This window comes from Mytilus edulis, chromosome 6 (assembly GCF_963676685.1).
Source record: "Mytilus edulis chromosome 6, xbMytEdul2.2, whole genome shotgun sequence".
Lineage (NCBI taxonomy): Eukaryota > Metazoa > Mollusca > Bivalvia > Mytilida > Mytilidae > Mytilus > Mytilus edulis.
Window position 1 is genome coordinate 39,031,985 of NC_092349.1, and position 19,185 is coordinate 39,051,169.

The 19,185-nt window shown below is 32.4% G+C and overlaps 1 protein-coding gene across 2 annotated transcripts in view; it reads left to right on the plus strand.

The window, feature by feature from the left end:
* The first annotated feature begins 3,045 nt into the window (after positions 1 to 3,045).
* The window catches only part of LOC139529087 (uncharacterized), an 87,086-nt gene continuing 70,946 nt past the window's right edge, over positions 3,046 to 19,185 (plus strand). Inside the window, exons 1-5 of one of the 2 annotated variants that reach the window (XM_071325345.1) lie at positions 3,046 to 3,196; positions 8,048 to 8,232; positions 11,954 to 12,137; positions 15,780 to 15,908; positions 17,121 to 18,245. In XM_071325345.1, the coding sequence (XP_071181446.1) occupies positions 3,133 to 3,196; positions 8,048 to 8,232; positions 11,954 to 12,137; positions 15,780 to 15,908; positions 17,121 to 17,158 (600 nt within the window). In that variant the 5' untranslated portion in view covers positions 3,046 to 3,132 and the 3' untranslated portion in view covers positions 17,159 to 18,245. Of the gene's footprint in view, positions 3,197 to 8,047; positions 8,233 to 11,953; positions 12,138 to 15,779; positions 15,909 to 17,120; positions 18,246 to 19,185 lie in introns of those variants that run through there. The other variant, XM_071325346.1, reaches the window with a different exon arrangement.

A 19,185-nucleotide genomic window follows, 5' to 3' on the forward strand; every position in this document is an offset into this window, starting at 1 on the left:
AACTTTGACAATTACTTTATAATAAACTGTTACTTACTGTATGTAATGTTAAAACGTTTCTGTAGATTGGTGAAATTATCAATTAATAATCGAAATACCTTGAAAAAATGTTAGTATATTTTGAAGTGAAAAGGTTTAAGTCAATCCAATAGTTCCAAGCATTGCAAAAAATGCTCCTCTGTTAGCAACGTCGTTCTCTGAGCGTTAGTTATAGTTCCCGCCAAAAATCGATAATAAGATTATTTCCGTTTTAGCGGATTTAAAACATCGGTGACCCCCCTTTTTTATTTATGCTTTTAAAATCTCCCCTGAAGCTGCAACTTATGCAGGAGTTTGAAGAGAAAAACATTAGTAGATTTTTTTTATTTTAAGAAAAATCTATAATTAATAGAAATTAAAAATGGCGGGAAATGTTCAAAGGCCTTGAAAAATACGGAAAGTCAAACTGAGAAAAATAAATGTGTATAAGGTAAAAGTTACAATTGAATGTTATAGTTATACCAGTAAAGATCGTTTTTCAATAATTTCGCCTTCAATTAGCAACTTAAAGCGCTATTTTCAGGCGCGGATCCAGAGGGGGGGTTCCGGGGGTTGGAACCCCCCCTTTTTTTGGCCGATCAATGCATTTGAATGGGAGCATATAGCTGGAACCCCCCCCTTTACTCTGCGTTGGGAACCCCCCTTTTTAAAATGGCTGGATCCGCCCCTGATTTTTATATTTCGGTATTACGCGATTCTTTACTTTTTGATGACGTCATATCTCGAAAACAACATCGGTGACCCCAATTTTTTTTTCGCCTAAAATGTTGTAACAAGTATGATCTGTTTGCATGCAAAATTTCAATGAATTATTATTAGTAGTATAAATAGTGTGATTTCCCTTTAAGGATGTATTCTTCTGACTTTTCAGTCTCGTTAAAATCTCGTTCTTGAATTATTTCCAAATTATGTGATAGAAGTGGAAAATATCAATGAATTTTAAAAAAATTATAAGCAAACATAAATCTGTGAAAAAAATGTGTATTTACAATGAATGGTTTTTGCGTAATCCAGTTTTCAAATTTTACGACCAATCAAGTCAGTATAACACCTATAACACCATTAATAAACAGCTGCGCCATGAGCGCATGATACGCCCGACGTCTTGTGTGGAAGTTTTATGCAATAATCATAAATAGTTTCTAGGAAAGTTTTAAGCAATAACCATTTATTGTTTTTGAGACACGGCGGGACATGTGAAACACCCCCCCCCCCCCCCACCCTGTTTTTTTACAAACTAAATATCACTAAAATAAAATTTTGAATCAAACCAAAAAGTATACAGATCTTTAGATTAATATAACAAAGAAGTGTGTACAGTTTCAAGCAATAATCATAAATTGTTTTTGAGATACGGCGCGACATGTAAAAAAAACCCTCCCCTTTTTTACAAAATACTCAATAACTCAAAAATAAAATTTTGAGTCATCACCAAAAAGTATACAGATCGAATCTTTAGATTAATATAACAAAGAAGTGTGTAAAGTTTTAAGCAATAATCATAAATTGTTTTTGAGATACGGCACGACATGTAAAAACCCCCTCCCCCTTTTTAACAAAATACCCAATAACTCAAAAAATGAAATTTTGAATCATCTTAAAAAAATAGTATACAGATATTAAGATTAATATAACTAAGAAGTGTGTAAAGTTTTAAGCAATAATCAAGATTATTTCATATCGGTTGAGAATAAGATTCTCTTATTGGATTAAAAGGGGTCACATGACATTCATTATTCTTCAGAAATAAATTCATCGGTCATTAACAGAAAAAAACGGACCAGAAAACCGGTCGTTAACAAACTTTTCCATGATAATGACCGGTGGGGCGTGGTTTCCGTCTGATAATGGACCGTTGGGGCGTGGTTTCCGTTTGATAATGACCGTTGGGGCGTGATTTCTCTGTTAAAATATATGATTATTTTTAAGTTGTTGAATTGTTTATTATATGTTTTCGTTAATTATAAAATTAAAGATAACTTGATTAATAAGTATTTATATACTGAAAAAATGCACTTAAATGAATGGCTGTATTACTACAACTGGTCTTAACTCTTTGCCATAGAAATCGTACAACTACTCAAGTTCGCTGTAGGCATTTTGAATTTATGAGAACTTTCCAAAACATGGTTTCTCAATGAAATAAACATAATAGTTCTTGAAAAACTGGTCATTATCGTGATACATGGACTGCCCGTAGGGCAGTGGTATTGACTGCGACAGTCATAATCACTATCTTAGTCAATACCACTGTCCATATATCACGAAAATGACCAGTTTTTCAAGAACTATTATATAAATCGTGTTTGGGATACAGTGCGACATGTGAAAAAAAACCTCACCCCTGTTTTAGTTACAAAGTGCCGTATCTCAAAAAGTTTAAATCTTTTCTTCACCAAAAAGTATACAGATCATTTGACCATCATATTAAGAAACCACTATATTAAGTTTCATGAAATTTAGATAAGTCGTTCTCAAGTTACGGTGCGACATGTTTACGCCAGACAGACTGACGGACAGACGGACGGACGGGCGGACGGACGGACGGACGGACGGACGGACGGACACCGGACATTTGTATACCATAATACGTCCCGTCAAAATTTTGACGGGCGTATAAAAATCTTTTTCTCGGGATATATTAGTTTGCTTTTGGGATATTACGTTTTCTCGTATTTCGCGTGAAATCGTGGTACCCACTTGTAATAATATCAAATTTATTATGGATACGAGTTGGTTGGGTACGAGTTGTCGTGTGAGAGATTGATATGTATTTATAACAAGTGGTGAAATAAACCGGACCCCTGTCCGCTCGGCGAAATGCCTCACTTTAAAAGAACATGCGCTACGGCCTTGTCTGTTGTGAGCCGTTGTGTACACTTTTTTTTTTATTTCGGTACAAAGCTATATAGATAACTCGAATAATTCAGCGCCCTCTATCCACTACTTTTCTCGGGGAGTGATCGTAATATTACGACTGGATTATTCGGGTTAAGCTATAGATAGCTCATAGAACGGCGGCCCAGTTTAGTGGTAAAACCCAAAGAGGTTCGAATGGAACATTTTTCCAAGAAGGATTGAATCAGTTTCAAAATGTTAAAAGCAATCTTTACTGCAGTAAAACTCTTATGTTTAGCGTTTCCAGTGTTAGCGACGGGTATGATGCACACACTTGGGACAGTCACAGGGGCTGGGGAGTCAATGCAATCAGTGGCGAATGTGAAGGTTCATGCCCCAGAACACAATTAATTCCCCTCATTGGTTGATAAATTATGCATTTTTTGGTAAAAGTAAATGAATTAAAAAATGATGTGTACAGTCTCAAACATGAAATAAGTTTAACTGCTTATCATGCTTATAAGTTATAGACCATTATTCATTGTTTTTTATTTGAATAAAATATGCTTGTCCCAGGACAATCCATTTAAAATCCTGGCCCAAGATCTCCAAAATGCCCATGTGGTACATGCAAACAAGCAGTTACATCTAAACACAAAGCTGTGTGCTGCGATAGTTGTATTATTTGGTATAATATAGACTGCCAAAATATACATTCTCAAATGTATGAATGCTTGCAATTAGACTCCAGCAACATCAGTATTCAATGTGGAATGCCCTACATATCCACTTCTATAATTTTCAATAACAAGTAAATTGTTTCACCAAATCCATTTGACAACTTAGCTTACATCTAATACATGCTCAAGTATCGACAATAACACACAGGTATCAAATAGAAATTCATTGCCATAATAGAAAAATAATATGAGGCAGGCATAACCTGTGAATGGGGACGAAGTCTGTATATATGTATTATTTTTTTTAATTCAAACATGTTGATAAAAGAAACGGAAATACCGTAACGTTCCTGATTTTGGTTTTGTTGTTAGGGATTAAGCTGTGACGTTCTTTAAGTTATGACGTCATATTCAATGTAAACAAAAGAAATGCTTTCGTCAGGTAACGTTTTTTCATATCAAACAATTCCCCGTTTCAGAATCTAATGCATTCTGGGTAATATTTTCAAAAACGTACACCAAAACGTTATGATTGGTTTAAAACGTTCTAAACAATGGAAATTTAACCAATGACGTAACGTAATTTTCATTTTGGTGTACGAACAATGAAATTACCCATAGTCCTTTATATTCTGAAAAGGCGAATTATTAAAAATGAATTTGTATTGAGTTCCAATCTTATATTTTACTAGACTGATAAATATATATTTTATTCAAAGTCTCATACAAAAAAGACCGGAAAAGGAAGTAGATTTCTGCACCAATGCGGTGAAAACAGGAACAGGAAGTAGATCTGAAAAAAGTTCATTATTTAGTAGAATGAAAAATTCGGGAAATTTTCCCGATTTTTTTTTTCTTTTTTTCTTTTTTTTTTTTTCTTCTTATTGATTTTACTATCATAATTGGGGACTTTGTCCCCATATTAAACCAAAAAGAAAACCTGTTACCAAATGAAAGTGTAAAAAAAAACCATGACGGCCATGTGGTATATATGCCTAAAAGCAGTAACCTGGAATCAAAAGGCACTATGCTGCGACAGCTGCGATACTTGGTTTCACATTAACTGTCAGAGTATTCCATCTCACATCTACGAGTGTATGAATGCTAGTAATATTAGCTGGGAATGCACAAATTGTGGAATGCCAAAATTCTTTACTAGCTTATTCAATAACCAATCAACATGATCAAGCATATCATTAAATTCTAGTAATAACTGGAGTATGAGTGATACATCTCTCAATAACAGCGTAGGTGCTCCTCAGGCATCTTCAACACCTATGGCTAAGACTAATTCAAAACCGCAAGTCAAAACATCACAAAAAGCCACTACTAAAAATCAAAAACCTATCAGGATACTTAACATAAACTTTCAATCGATACGAAATAAAAAAGATCTCAATCAGTGAATTGATTCATCTAAAGCTGACATAATCATAGGCACTGAAACATGGCTAGACAAAAATATATCATCATATGAATTCTTTCCATCAGAACTATTTGTCTATAGTAGTGTTGTTCCGATGATCGGAATAAGTCGGAAATCAGTTGGTTGGGCCTGGCGATGTCGATAATCGATTGGGATTTTGTTTAATCGATTGTTGTTAAAGTTTTCCGGACTTTTAGCTTATCAACTTCCGGTCCGTTTCCGGTTTGCATTTTATATGCGCAGTCAAACAAATAATAACAAAACATATCAGGATCAATTACAACAAGGATTTGTATAGTAATATATACTATACAAATCCTTGATGACAATAACAATATCAAACATCCTATAATTAAAGACAAAACCAATTTCCTTCTTTATAAACGTGACAAATGCATTTACTATAAATATTTGCAGATTGATGGAATATTATTTAAAATTAATAACCTTTGTATGAAATACTTTCCTTCAATACAAATACCGGTACTTGCTACTTGAGAGCGTACATCATGTACATAAAATCATTCTGATTTTAGACAAAATAATTTCTTTGCTTCATTAGAACATGTTGCAAATTGTCTTTTATTAATGTTTTATCTATTTGTAGCATCAAAAACGTCATATTCCTTTCCAAATTGCTGACCAAACATCGTTTATTTTTGTAAATTTTCCGAAATTTGTCTGCCATATTGAAAAATATAAGAATCACGAATCGGAAACAGTTCAACTATGTAATAATTCCGCATTCTTGCAATCATAAGTTCAGAGGCACAAATGTCACAATTGACAGAAAATAAGGATCATAGAAGTGAAAAAAGCATTATACATGTACAAATGTACATGAATTAACAGACATTGGCTTAATCCCCTTTGTTTACTGTATATATTATAATGCAAATGCATTGTTTAATTTTTTTTCTGTTAATCTTAAATTTCTTAAAGTTAAAAACTTTATATACATTGTATCTTTTCTTAATTAGAAGCATTTAAATGTTTATACAGCTAGGTTGTTGAAATTGTATTGTGAGTTACACCATTGAAATTTAGAAATGTTAGTGTCACAGAGTGTTGGTAATTAATGTTGTAATTATGAGATCAATATGAATCTTGATTCTTATTAATTCATTGTTTAACTGCTAAATAAATAGTTATTTGTCCATTTGTTATGATCATGAACCTTAATAACTCTACTGAAAAATATCAGCCTCTTTATTATTCTAACAAACATTTTTCTACAAACTTAATCAATGATAAATAGTGCATTTGATTCTCAAATTTTAGATACATATTGTATACATAAAGTACATACACAGGATGAAAGTCATAAAAATTTGATGCATATTACTATGAGGGTGGTAAAGGGTTATTTTCGTGCAATGTGATCGACGTTTTTTATTTCACGTTCAACATGTTTTTACTTTTTTATTTGACGTTCAGTCGTGCAAGACGGGTGCCTCGTTCAACGTGTTCTGCTTATTTAATTTTACGTGCATCGTGATTTTCAAAGTTTTATTTTGCGTGCTCGGTATTTTTCAAATAAAATTCAAACACTTGGCAGGGATCGTCAAGAAATACTTTTTTAAAGCCGTAAACCAATTATATCATAAATGTGTATACTAAGGCAGCAACCATTTGATTTTCTGGGGGGGGGGGGGGGGCTATGGTTTTTTTTTTGGAAAAAAAGTTTGTTTCCATTTTTTGGAGAAAAAAATAATTTGTTATTGATTTTGAGAAAAAAAATTGTTTGTTTCACCCTCAGCTGCCACTATATGTAATGCTAAAATTGAAAGAAAAAAATTGTTTTCGACTTGTCGCGAAAAAAATAGATTGATTTTGCGAAGAAAAAAATTTTGTCCAGAAAAAAAAAACCATAGCCCCCCCCCCGAAAATCAAATGGTTGCTGCCTAAATCGGGAATATCAAGTAAAACAAAGACTTAATATATACAGAAGACAATGATTCAGTCACAAAAGGTTCAAATAAAAGTATTTATTTTTCGTGCAACGTTCATTACAGAAATTATTTCACGTTCAACGTGAAATTATGTCTTATTTCACTTTTTTTCGTGCAAGTACCCCCCTTTACCACCCTCTACTATTTCTGCTGTTTTTACATTTTAAGCTTTTGCAAGGTCTTCAATGATGAGGTCAATAAAATATCAATATCAAGGTGATAGACTACTTGGATGTTAACATATTAGGCAGCAACCATTTGATTTTCTGGGGGGGCTATGGTTTTTTTTGGAAAAAAAAGTTTGTTTCCAGTTTTTGGAGAAAAAAATAATTTGTTTTTGATTCTGAAAAAAAAAAATTGTTTGTTTCACCCTCAGCTGCCACTATATGTAATGCTAAAATTGAAAGAAAAAAATTGTTTTCGACTTGTCGCAAAAAAATAGATTGTTTTTCGCCGCAGGCGAAAAAAAAAGTTTGTACAGAAAAAAAAATCACAGCCCCCCCCCCCCCCCCCCCCCCCCCAGATAATCAAATGGTTGCTGCCTTATGCATGTCAATTTGATGTGAATTTTAGTGTTATTTCTCCCTGATCAAATATCATGAATATGAATATGGATCCCATTTTCTGACAGTCTGACATTGCCTGACAGCACACCAAAAAAATAGTTTGTATAGTTCATTTTAGTTGCAGGCCAAGTCAATGTCAATTTGTTTTGAACAATGATCTTATAAGTCATATGAAACAAGCTTCTTGAAACTTTTATGTTATCGAAATTATTGAACATGCATGCATATATACTAAACTAAGTCATTTTTGTAAGTCTGACTTAGTTTTTAAAAACAAATGTTTCAGACCTTTTTTGTACTGTTTATTTCTATAAAAACTTGAACATGTTGTAAAACATAAACAAGTTCATTTTGATTGTAATCATGATAATCATGATAATGAATTGTCTGAATTTATTGAATTGCTTTAACAAATGTTTAATGAAAGTAACAATCAAAGTTAGACATGTTAGAGGCCAGGGACATGTACATGTACATTTTACATTCATTAAATTATCATATTTAATGCATCTGTTTATTATTATTATTCTTGTCTTTACCTAACAGGTGCATCGTATCATAACCAAGAACCAGTGAGTCTTTGTTCAGGTAAAGAAGTTACAACCAACTTTGTATATGGTGATTCTGCTGTGAAATTTATCAACTTGACAGTAATTAACTGGACAGTTAGAAAGACCAAACAAGACATGGCAGAAATCTTCAGCTACTATAATAAAGCAGCAGGATTCAAGGTAGGTTTGCATTTAAGTTAGATTGATACATATCTCTAGAGAAATTCTTGTTATATCAAAGTAAAATTGATATGAGTAAATAAATAATATTGCACACAAGTGCTTTACGGTCTGTCTGCAGGTAATGATTGTCATTGAACATGTTGAAGGAGAAGTTGTTCTCCAGCACTATATATAACTAGTTTCAGGAGTGTTACAATGCACTGAGTTGGAGGATTTTTGTCACTTAGATTATTCCATATATATACTGTGGATTCATAATTTATAGTTGTTGGATACCAATAGTTGTGGGTTACAATTTAACCACAAGTTTACAAGTTCATATACCTGCCAACCTCTGAAACTGATCTCCCCCTCAGCTATATGACAACTGAGTGGGAGATTTTGCGCAAACGTCATTTTGAAGTGAAAATATATGACCTGTGTATTTATTCATCAACAAAACACATTTAAGAGTTAACAGATGTACTTTATTTCTTTAAATATGATTATATATCCTATACAAGGTTATATCATAAAGTGGGTGATAGAAATAAAAGACGTCTTGACTATTTGATAGATGTATTAGAAAAGCATAGTAACACATCAAGGTGACGTGACGTTACATAAAGCGCGGTACATAGTAAACATCCAGTGTGCGGTATTTACGATATACTGGGGGCCGCACAAAAGTGAAATTAGCAAAAAATTACTGAATTACATTGAATTTAGCCATTAAGAAAATAAAATGACTGAAAACTTTAAGCATTTCTCAAATGAATTAATGTCCATAAAAAACTAAATTGAATCTTGCTATTAACACATTTAAAGTCTTTGTATAATTCACTTAGTCCATTTCTTTATCTTCTCCATGGCAACCATTTTAGCTTTGCGACATGTTTTAGTTGCACAGTCTGTATTGTCATCATCGCTATTCAAACTTACTTCAAGTGGGTACAGTTTTGTGATCGGACGCGATGTTAGTCTATTTTTGGTCCGTATGACGGCAGATCTTGCTAGTCCGTCTCCTCCTACATTGAGTTTTTCGACAACGGCTAGTGTCCATTTTATCCTCGGCGAATCTTCATAGATTTGTACCACGTCTCCAATGCTAATCAGCTGTTTATTGTTCCCTGTATTGCGATGATATTCTCTACAGCTGTTAAATACTCATGTTTCCATTTATACCAAAAACTTTGAATAATCTGTGATTTCCTCTTAAACAGTTTATTTGTAGATTTATGTGTTATATCATTTTGTGAATGTTCCAATTCCTGATTCGTAGGGTAAGGTAGTGATGTTATTCTACGCCCGTAAAGTAAGTGGGACGGGGTGAGCGGTTCATCTAACGGGTCGGATGATACGTATGTTAAAGGTCTGTCGTTGAGTATAGCTTCAACTTCCGTAACAATGGTTCTTAATAGTTCAATCTGAATCAATGAACGCCCTAATACCTTTTTGATAGAGTCCTTCGTTAGTCCTATAAGCCTCTCCCAAAATCCACCATACCACGGTGCTCTTTTTGGTATAAACTTCCATGTAGTGCCGAAGTTGTTTAGTTTTTCTATAACGGATGATGATCTAGTTAATTGCTTGGCGGCTGCAATGAATGTTGTACCGTTGTCTGAAATCATAATTTTTGGTAATGATTTTCTACTGGCAAATCTTCGAAACGCTAATATGAATGTCTCTTCAGTTAAATTCATCACTACTTCCAAATGTACAGCACGAGTGTTTGCGCAAGTAAATAGACAAATGTATACTTTCCTGGTAAGTCCATCTATGGTTTTAACATTCAAGGCGCCAGTAAAATCTACCCCGGTTACTGTAAACGGGGGTGCTTCTGTTAGTCAGTCTTTAGGTAAAGGAGGTGGATCTGGAGCAGAATACGGTCGACCAGCAACTTTCTTGCAGATCATGCATTTATGTATAATGCTCTTGATAACTTGTCGTATCGATGGTATCCAATAGGTTTGGCGTAGTAATGTTACGGTACTCGATAATCCTGAATGAAAATGAGTTACATGTGCAACCATTATGATAAGTTGTGTCAATTTGTCAACTTTGTCAAAGTCAGTTCAAAATCAGAGTATAACCGCAAATGAACCAATTTCATTGAATTTGAACCCTCATGCCGATAGTTTTATACAATCAGTTCCATCTACATTTATTAGTCAACCTTCAACATCAGCAAACCAACAATATACGCATAGCTCAAATTCAATGAAATTGGTTCATTTGCGGTTATACTCTGATTTTGAACTGACTTTGACAATTTTGTAATTTGCCGTAATTTATATTCTAAGTTGAACATGTACTCATCTGATTCCTGTATTTCCACTGCTACATCTTCATCCGAAGTTTGCTCCAAGATCTTCTCGTTGATGTTCTCTAAAGTTCTTTTCTTCTGAGTGACTACTTCTAATAATGTTGAAATTTCCTCGTAATCCTCTTTGGAACTTTGTTGAATTTCTTCAAATTTCTTCAGGAGTTTCGTTACTGCACCTTTGTGTCCCGCTCGTACGGCTTTCATCTTCGTATCCATTTTCCATCCTGGTCACGGCACCATAATATCATAAAGTGGGTGATAGAAATAAAAGACGTCTTGACTATTTGATAGATGTATTAGAAAAGCATAGTAACACGTCAAGGTGACGTGACGTTACATAAAGCGCGGTACATAGTAAACGTCCAGTGTGCGGTATTTACGATAGTGTTGTTTGTTTCTTTCCTCTTATTATCTTTGACATTTGCATCCCATCAGAACAGCTTTTTTGAGAAGATATAAATTTCAAGTGTTCAACCAAATGTCACAGATAGTGCATTATCTGTATGCACATTCACCTTGTATTAAAATGAGTTAAATACATTTCTAATAATTTCAATTCAAACATTGAATAGATGTATAGATTTTTTAAGTGATTTTTAAAATAATTTGTTTTTTTAGTCCAAAGACATACAAAATCATTTAATTGCCATCCTTTTATGATTCTTTGTTCAATTTGTATTTAATTTATATTGTTTTATCAATTCACATTATTTTAAGAAGGATATAACTTAAAACAGGATTAAACAGGGGAAGTAACATGAAATTTCTTTGAAGTGTTTTCAAAACAGGAGGGTTAGAAGGTATGCATGTTCAACGAATTACAATTTTTTTTATATTCTTTGTATGTACATGTAGCTATGAGTAAAACCCCAAATCAAATATCTACGATTTTCCATCAATGCACGAAAATTGATACTCATAAAAATAAATGAATCCAGTCCCTCCTACCATGTTCACATGCTTCTATCATTCTATTCCTTCGTCTTGTGACAGTGAAATATTTGTATAAAAAGAGGACATGTCAATTGATGCAAGTATAGTTTTATACTACCCCGCTTTAAAAAAGTTTTATACCCCGATTTAAAAAAGTTGGGGTGTACTGTCTTACTGTCCTGGCATCCATCTGTCAGTCAGTCCATCTGTCCAATGAATATTTTTCGTCGCATCTTTCTCTGGAACTACATGTACAATACATGGATTTGTGAAATTAGGTTTCAGGGTTTATATGTAAGTCAGCATTACTTTTGTATGCATTTTTAGATTTATCACTCAACAACTTCCTGTTTCCCGAAAAACTTGTATTATTTTGAGAATACAACACAGAAATCTTAGTATACAGGCTTAATGCAGACTTTTGTTAAAACAGTGGTTATTGTTTCTATAATTGCAACAATTTAATGTTTCTTATTTTAGATCCGTCCTGGACCAGGAGACAGGTTCAAAGACAGAGTAACATGGGTTCCCAATACTATAAACCTGAAGTTTAGTGATCTAATAACAAATGATACAGGATTTTATGATGTTGCCATAACTATTTTTGGAGCAGGGAAGGAAGAAACTAAAGATACAAAAGCAACTTTCCAGCTGACTGTCAAAGGTTTGTTCCTGTTTAATATTGATCTATATTAAAAATCTACTTATATCCTAATGACCTATCCTAGCTCAATAAAAGGCATTTTATTAATACCATGTACATGTACCAGCACTAGTATATGCTTGTATCAAATTTCTATAAACTAAACACTGTTTCCCAAACAACATGACAGATTAGCCACTGTTAGTAAATTTTATGTATTCACACTGAAATATAGTTCCCTATGGTTCTCATGTATGTGCACATAATACACATATAAACTGAAAAATGGGTATTTTATTGGAGCAGTTCATTCAAGAATGTATGTCATTAAGGTGTGTTGATGTGCCAGCTTTTTATACCCCACGCAACGGGTTGCGGAGGGTATAATGTTTTTGACCCGTCCGTCCGTCCGTCCGTCAGTCCGTCCGTCAGTCCTGTTTCTTGTCATCGCAACTCCTCTCAAACCACATAACAGAATTTCATGAAACCTTTTCAGATAATAAGGACATATTATGTAGATGTGCATATCGACAGGAAATCATGATTCAATTTTATTTCTAGGAGTTACACCTCTTTGAACTTGTTTGCTTTAAGGTACTACTTCAACAGTTTGTCATCTCAACTCCTCTGAAACCACACAACAGAATTTCATGAAACTTTGTAGATAATAAGGACATACTACGTAGATGTGCATATCAACAGAAAATTACGATTCAATTTTTTTTCTAGGAGTCATGCCCCTTTGAACTTATTTTGCTTCAATGTACTTCTGCAACAGTTTGTCATCTCAACTCCTCTGAAAACACACAACAGAATTTCATGAAATTTTGTAGATAATAAGGACATACTATGTAGATGTGTATATTGACAGGAAATTATTATTCAGTATTTTTTCTTATACTAATTTAATTTCTCCAATGACAATGTGGGGACGTGGGGTATGTGAGCGTGCTCACTAAGGTTCTTTAATTTTTGATAGCTATAAAATGCAATCAGCTGATTGTTGATTTTCTGTCCAAATCTTAATGAGGTCAAGGTGAATTCCGAGTATTGTCTGATCGGGAAAAGTCCGAGAAACTAAAAAAAAAGGAAATAAACAAGATGGAGGAAATAAATCGTTATAAATATTCATTTCGCCAAATTCGCAAATGACAATTTTTAATTGCCACAATTATTATTTTTTGCAAATTGCGAAAATGGCGACCGCCAGCGGATACCCTGGTTACATTATTTTCCCCCACCATACCTTAATATGGAATTATTCAAACTACTCTTCTAATCTTTCCATGAGTGATTTCCATCACTTTGATTAGGATTATGTTGTTTGGTTTAAGGCTAACTAAAATTAATAAGTAGATTTTCATCCAAAGTTTTGAAAAAAATGGGGCGGGTGGGAGGATTTTATTTTTAAATTTTATTTAATATGAAACCTTCTTGTGACGTAAACTTCATATATATATATGCAGGTGTTATAATTAGCTTATACCATGTACATGTGTAAACATGTATAAAGAATCGTACATAATTTTTCAAATTCTTAAATAAATATCTCTGATTGGCAACGACTGCTCTACATGCAATTATTTGCTACTTTAGAAACATATTTCCAGTAAACATGGTAAACAGTAAAATCATGGAGACATTGGACTACTTTTTAAGTGATGGTTTGTAGTCCCCATAAAATTATGCAAATACAATGGTATGCAACACAAGTATTATGAATGAAATGAGAACTCAAACAGTGTTGGTAATAGTAGGGTTGTGCTTTTAAGACTCCCAAGTTATGCAAGACTGAAGCAAATATAATTACAATGTAAAACATGAAGTTGTTTAATGACTCTGTTAAGGTATTTGGTGTTTTTAAACAAAAACAATAGCCATGGGTAAATCTAAGGGGTTTCTATAACACAATTTGTATGTTTGCCGACTTTTTGAACTCAATATACGGTCATAGATCTAACAAGTTCGTGCTTTTGTCAGTTTCTTTAATCCAGTTATGTTTTTTTTTCTACCAATGTGTTCCACGATTCTTGCGCTTTTGAAATCTTTCAAAGCCCAAATTTGCTGACACAAAGTCAATGTTTTATTGAAAAAAATCCACGGTTTTCTAATGACAAAAATTTGTGACATACTGCGATTTGCGTTCTTGGACACAGCGTATTACTCGTAACCCGAATATTTCATGCCCTTCTCAATGAGGTAATCTATCTCTATTCTCCGTAGATGATATTGTCATCTTTGTCAACATAACAATGGTTTTAAAGTACTCGAAACAAGAAATATGAAAACCGAAATTTGAAACAGGAAGTTCGAATGAAACGAAATTATTGACGGTTACCAGTAACAGAAATAATCAAAATCCGGAAATCGTAAATTTTTCAAAATAAAAAAAATCGGGGCGGGCGGGGATGAAAATCTAGCAATTAATTTTAATTGGCCTAATAGAAGTAGAGCTGCTTTTGAAAATGAAAAAGTTATTGGTTGTCATTTCTGGAGTATGGGATTTTTAATAAGTCTTCTTGTTAAAGCAATAGATATATGCCTAAGGTATCCTTACGTAAGATTTTTTACAAAACCATTTTATTTTTTTCTGATAAATGCCTTCTATAATATAAATATTCCATTTTATGCTTAAGACAAATTTAGTGTGCATGATAAGGGCATTTATAGCACCGCGGGTAAATTATCATGTTGTTATTGGTTTAAGCCGTCATGTGGTGACCCCCTATGAGACCGTAGGGGGTTAGTAAATTTCATAAGGGGTTCATGACGTGTTAATGGTGACGTCATCTACTAATGTTGTTGCGTTTCATTGTTTATTTTTCAACAAAACAAAACAGAAAAATGCTGAGTTCAACATGAACCTAATCTAAGCATAGTAGTCTCTAAACATGCTAAAGAAAGTTATTTCCATGAAAAAATCTGAAATTTTCCAACATTCCCAATTTTTGGCTTACCAGGACCTGCAACAGGAAGTAGCAGTTCCTTAAGTGTATTTCAATGCTTCACACAATCAGATAATTTAATCCTCTGTTCTGCATGTCCAGAAAAAATAACTGTGAAAGTTCTTTTATTCTAGGGGTACCAAGTTTGCCTGGTTATAATGAAACAAATTTAAAAGTGTACAAATTTATGAAGACAGTTATAAAACTTACTTTTAGAATTATTTTATTTAATTTCTAATCATTTGCCTATAGAGCAACACGAAAAGAAATGTTCATTTTGATAGTACAGCTAACCTTGCAAATTTTGATTATATCAACATTATATGCATGATGCACATATGCACCAAACGTTTTATATGATTTAGAACATGGCTATTGCTAATTGTCTAGATCTGTAAAGTGATAGAAGATGGTCATATCAAAAGTATTTCAAATATGAGAATTTTGAAAAGGCAAATGAAGGGGCAAAATAGCATTTTGAAGTAAATCATTATTCAGATTAAATCATCAAAAAAAATTGCAATATCTTCTATTAAATGGCAAATACATACATAAGTAGTTAAATCATTTTTGAAAAAAAATAATATCAAGGGAAGCAATGACCATATTTAACCTTTTGAGGTACCAGATTCTGTGATTTATATGAGAAAAAGTACTTGACATCTTATTCTAATTTTAACAGGAAAACATTATAATCCCAACATTTGTCTATTTTCAGCAAAATGCAATTCTGAGAGTAATGGTGGAGGAATAACTACTGGAACTATTGTGGCAGTTGTAGTTGGTCTATTAGTTTTTTTGATAATAACATTAGTCATTGTTCTGGTTCTCATAAAGAAGAGAAAAGGTAAACTTTATAGTTGTGTTCATGAAAAAAAAATAATACCTGCAAAGAACTTTTATCCTCATTATAATGGAGGGTTCTAGTCTCAAAGGTACTTGTTTATAAAATATTTACTGTGGATTCATAATTATTCGTTGGATACAAATTTTTCGTGGATTTCGTAGATACAGCTGAACCACGAAATTAGATGTTCAACAAATGACAAATTTTCTATAGGCTTGTATTAAGTCTTTGGAAAAAACCACGATATTAAATGTCCAAGAACAAGTAAGTTTTCCTTCATCCACAAAAACTGGTGCCCATGAAAATTAATGAATCCACTGTAACTGTAATTTGAATGTGTCTGTGCAGATGTTTATTTTCACTGAACTGGTACACACTTTTGTTTAGGAGCCAGCCAAAGCCCGTCTCCTTTTGCAGGATTTTCTTCTCTGTGTTGAAGACCCTTTGGTGGTCATCAGCTGTTTTCTGCCCTTCAGTCAGGAAATCCCAATTTCTATTCTCAATTTTATATCTGTTTGGCAGGCTTCATCAAACCTTGACATCGTTTCTAAGGTTTGAAAATAGGGCAATTTTTTTATAACTTTCCAGGAAAGCCATTATCATTTCATTAATGTGACTAGGTTCAAGTGATATACAAAGTATTCTTACAATTATAATAGACTTGAATTCCACCTCACCTTTATCTAATTGTACAGCTGAATCTATATCAAAGTTGTAAAGTTGTACAAAAAGGAAAAAGTAGTCATTTTGGAATTTTTATATAACTAAAAAAAAAATTTCATTCCAATTCTTTTAAAAATGTTGTCTACATAAGAAACATGATTTAATTTTAATCAAAACCTTCAATATTTATAAAAAAAATCATCATGTATATGTTTAGTTGTCTATAAGTTACCACAGTGCAAACAATCATACCTTTTTACACTACGTGTAGGGGACATTCAGGTATTTAATTGGACTTCCATTATATTCAATCTTAAACTTTAATTTACTTCCACTGAAAAGGATACACCTTTCATACTACACCAAAACACACATCCAGTTCAAATTTCTGTAGCGTTAAGGTTACTTTCACTATTCATGAGTTGTGTTCATATATACATGTAAATAGAAAAATTTAAGTTTCCACACTTTAACTTTACTAAATGCCTAAATAAAATGTAATTAAACTTAAACACAATACACATGTAAAATATTGTTTTCTGTTTGTAGATAATAAAGGTGGGTACTTGGCAGCAATATCAAAATAAAAACCTAGAAAGGAAAGAACAAGTTTTTGGAAAACACCTTTACAAGAGGCAGTCATACTATTTGTTCCATCTGTTTATTTGAAATAAAAGATTATTTATGGTTACAGTGAGATTGGGAAGCTGAGACATAATGAAAATTTAAAAAAATCTGACTTAAGACTCAGAAGTAAAAAAAAAATATTGAAAATATTTGATCAGTAAAGATGATATTGACATTGACTGCACTCACAACAAAAAGACAATGAATTTTAATTAACTATAGACCAGCATATTTAGTACCATTATAAAAATTACTTCTAAAATATTGAAAACAGATTTGTAAGTTGTGAGCTAACAAATTAGAGGTGTTACCTCATAGTTAGCATTATTTGAAATATTCTACATCCCAATCTTTACAATTAATGTGCATTAATAAATTGCATTAAAAAATCAGTAATATTATCTGTACAATCTATAGTTAAACATTTGAACTAATTGTTAATGATAATCAAGAAAAAAATGGAATATATGGATAATCAGTGTTCTCCAAAGATTCTTTGAGAAAAATTTTGGTCTCAGATTTATTTCAAAATTTGGGTTACCCTGAAATATTAATTATTATTTTATTTGACACTATGCAATTCTATGGAGAACATTATTAAATGTATTTGTCTGAGTATTGTTATGAAAACTTTATCAAGAGGGAAAATAGAATATGTACATTATGTAATGAGGGAATAGGGGATGAGTTTTGTATATTGTTTATCTGTAAAAAATGCTGATGTTTCTGCTCTTAGATCATGTAGATCAAAGTTTATACCAAATTATTATGTAATCAATCCAAGCAAGAAAAATTTTACTGGTTTGCTGTCTATATGTAACGTACATGTTCAAAAGAAATTATCAATTTTCGTAAAGAAATTATCAATTTTTGTAAAGAAAATTATGAAATACTTTTACTAATTAAACTAATTATACCAATAGTATTTATAATATACTATGTATTTGTGTTTCACTATGTATTATCCTATTGTTTGTAATAATATTGTCCTTTTGCACACCTGTATGTGTCTGAGGGTATGAATAAAATCTTGAAAAAAACCTTCAATTTAAGCTAAATTAAAGTCATAAGAAACCTCAAATCAAAAAAAAATAATGCATATGATTTTAATAACTCAATGGATAGTTTTCATTATAAAACTTATGAACATATACTTTTTTCTGAAGAAAATTCTTTAAATTATTCATATTTAGAAGAAGTTTACTTTATTTGAATAGCTTCCTTCCAGCAAGCAATTCCCCCGAGATATTTTCCGTATGCAAGGTGACCTCAGTGTGACCCATCTCGTAAAAATCCGGTGACCACAATACGCATGGATGTCCTTAAAATAAACTATTATCTGAATTTACATGTTAAACACGTGCTCAATTTCCATGCTTTTTTGTTTATTTTTCGTCAATTGTTGACAAACAGGTGACAATCGTTAAACTTCGGCTTCAAGACACGAACTTTAATTACCTGCCATATTTTCACAACAACACTGACCGATTGAAAAAAAAATTGACAATTATACGAAATTTACACGAAAAAAATGATAAATTCGAGCACAGAAGACTAAGTATATGATGTTTGTATGCATTGGTTCAAGAATTGGAAGAACATTATTTTTCACCGGTCACTCGTTTCTTATGACTTTAAATATTGCAATATACACAGCCAAGTTGTTAACACTATACATTTTGCTATATGGCGAATTTAGATTTTCATCGTAACAACGTATTTGGAACAATTTTAATCTTCCAAAAAAAGGATTATGGTTTTATAGAAATGAAAGATTGGATTTATTTATGCTGCATTTATTCTTTCAAGGGAAAGCAATTTTTCAAATGATTTAAACCAGGCTATCAATTCAATTTTAAAGTGCTTGGCCTATTTGATGTGCAATTGTAGTTGTTCTTGTGGCCTTAAACATGAAACCATTTAAATTTCAAATGCTCATATTAGTGTTTGTTGTTGTTTATATAGTATAGTAATATTAACAATGTTT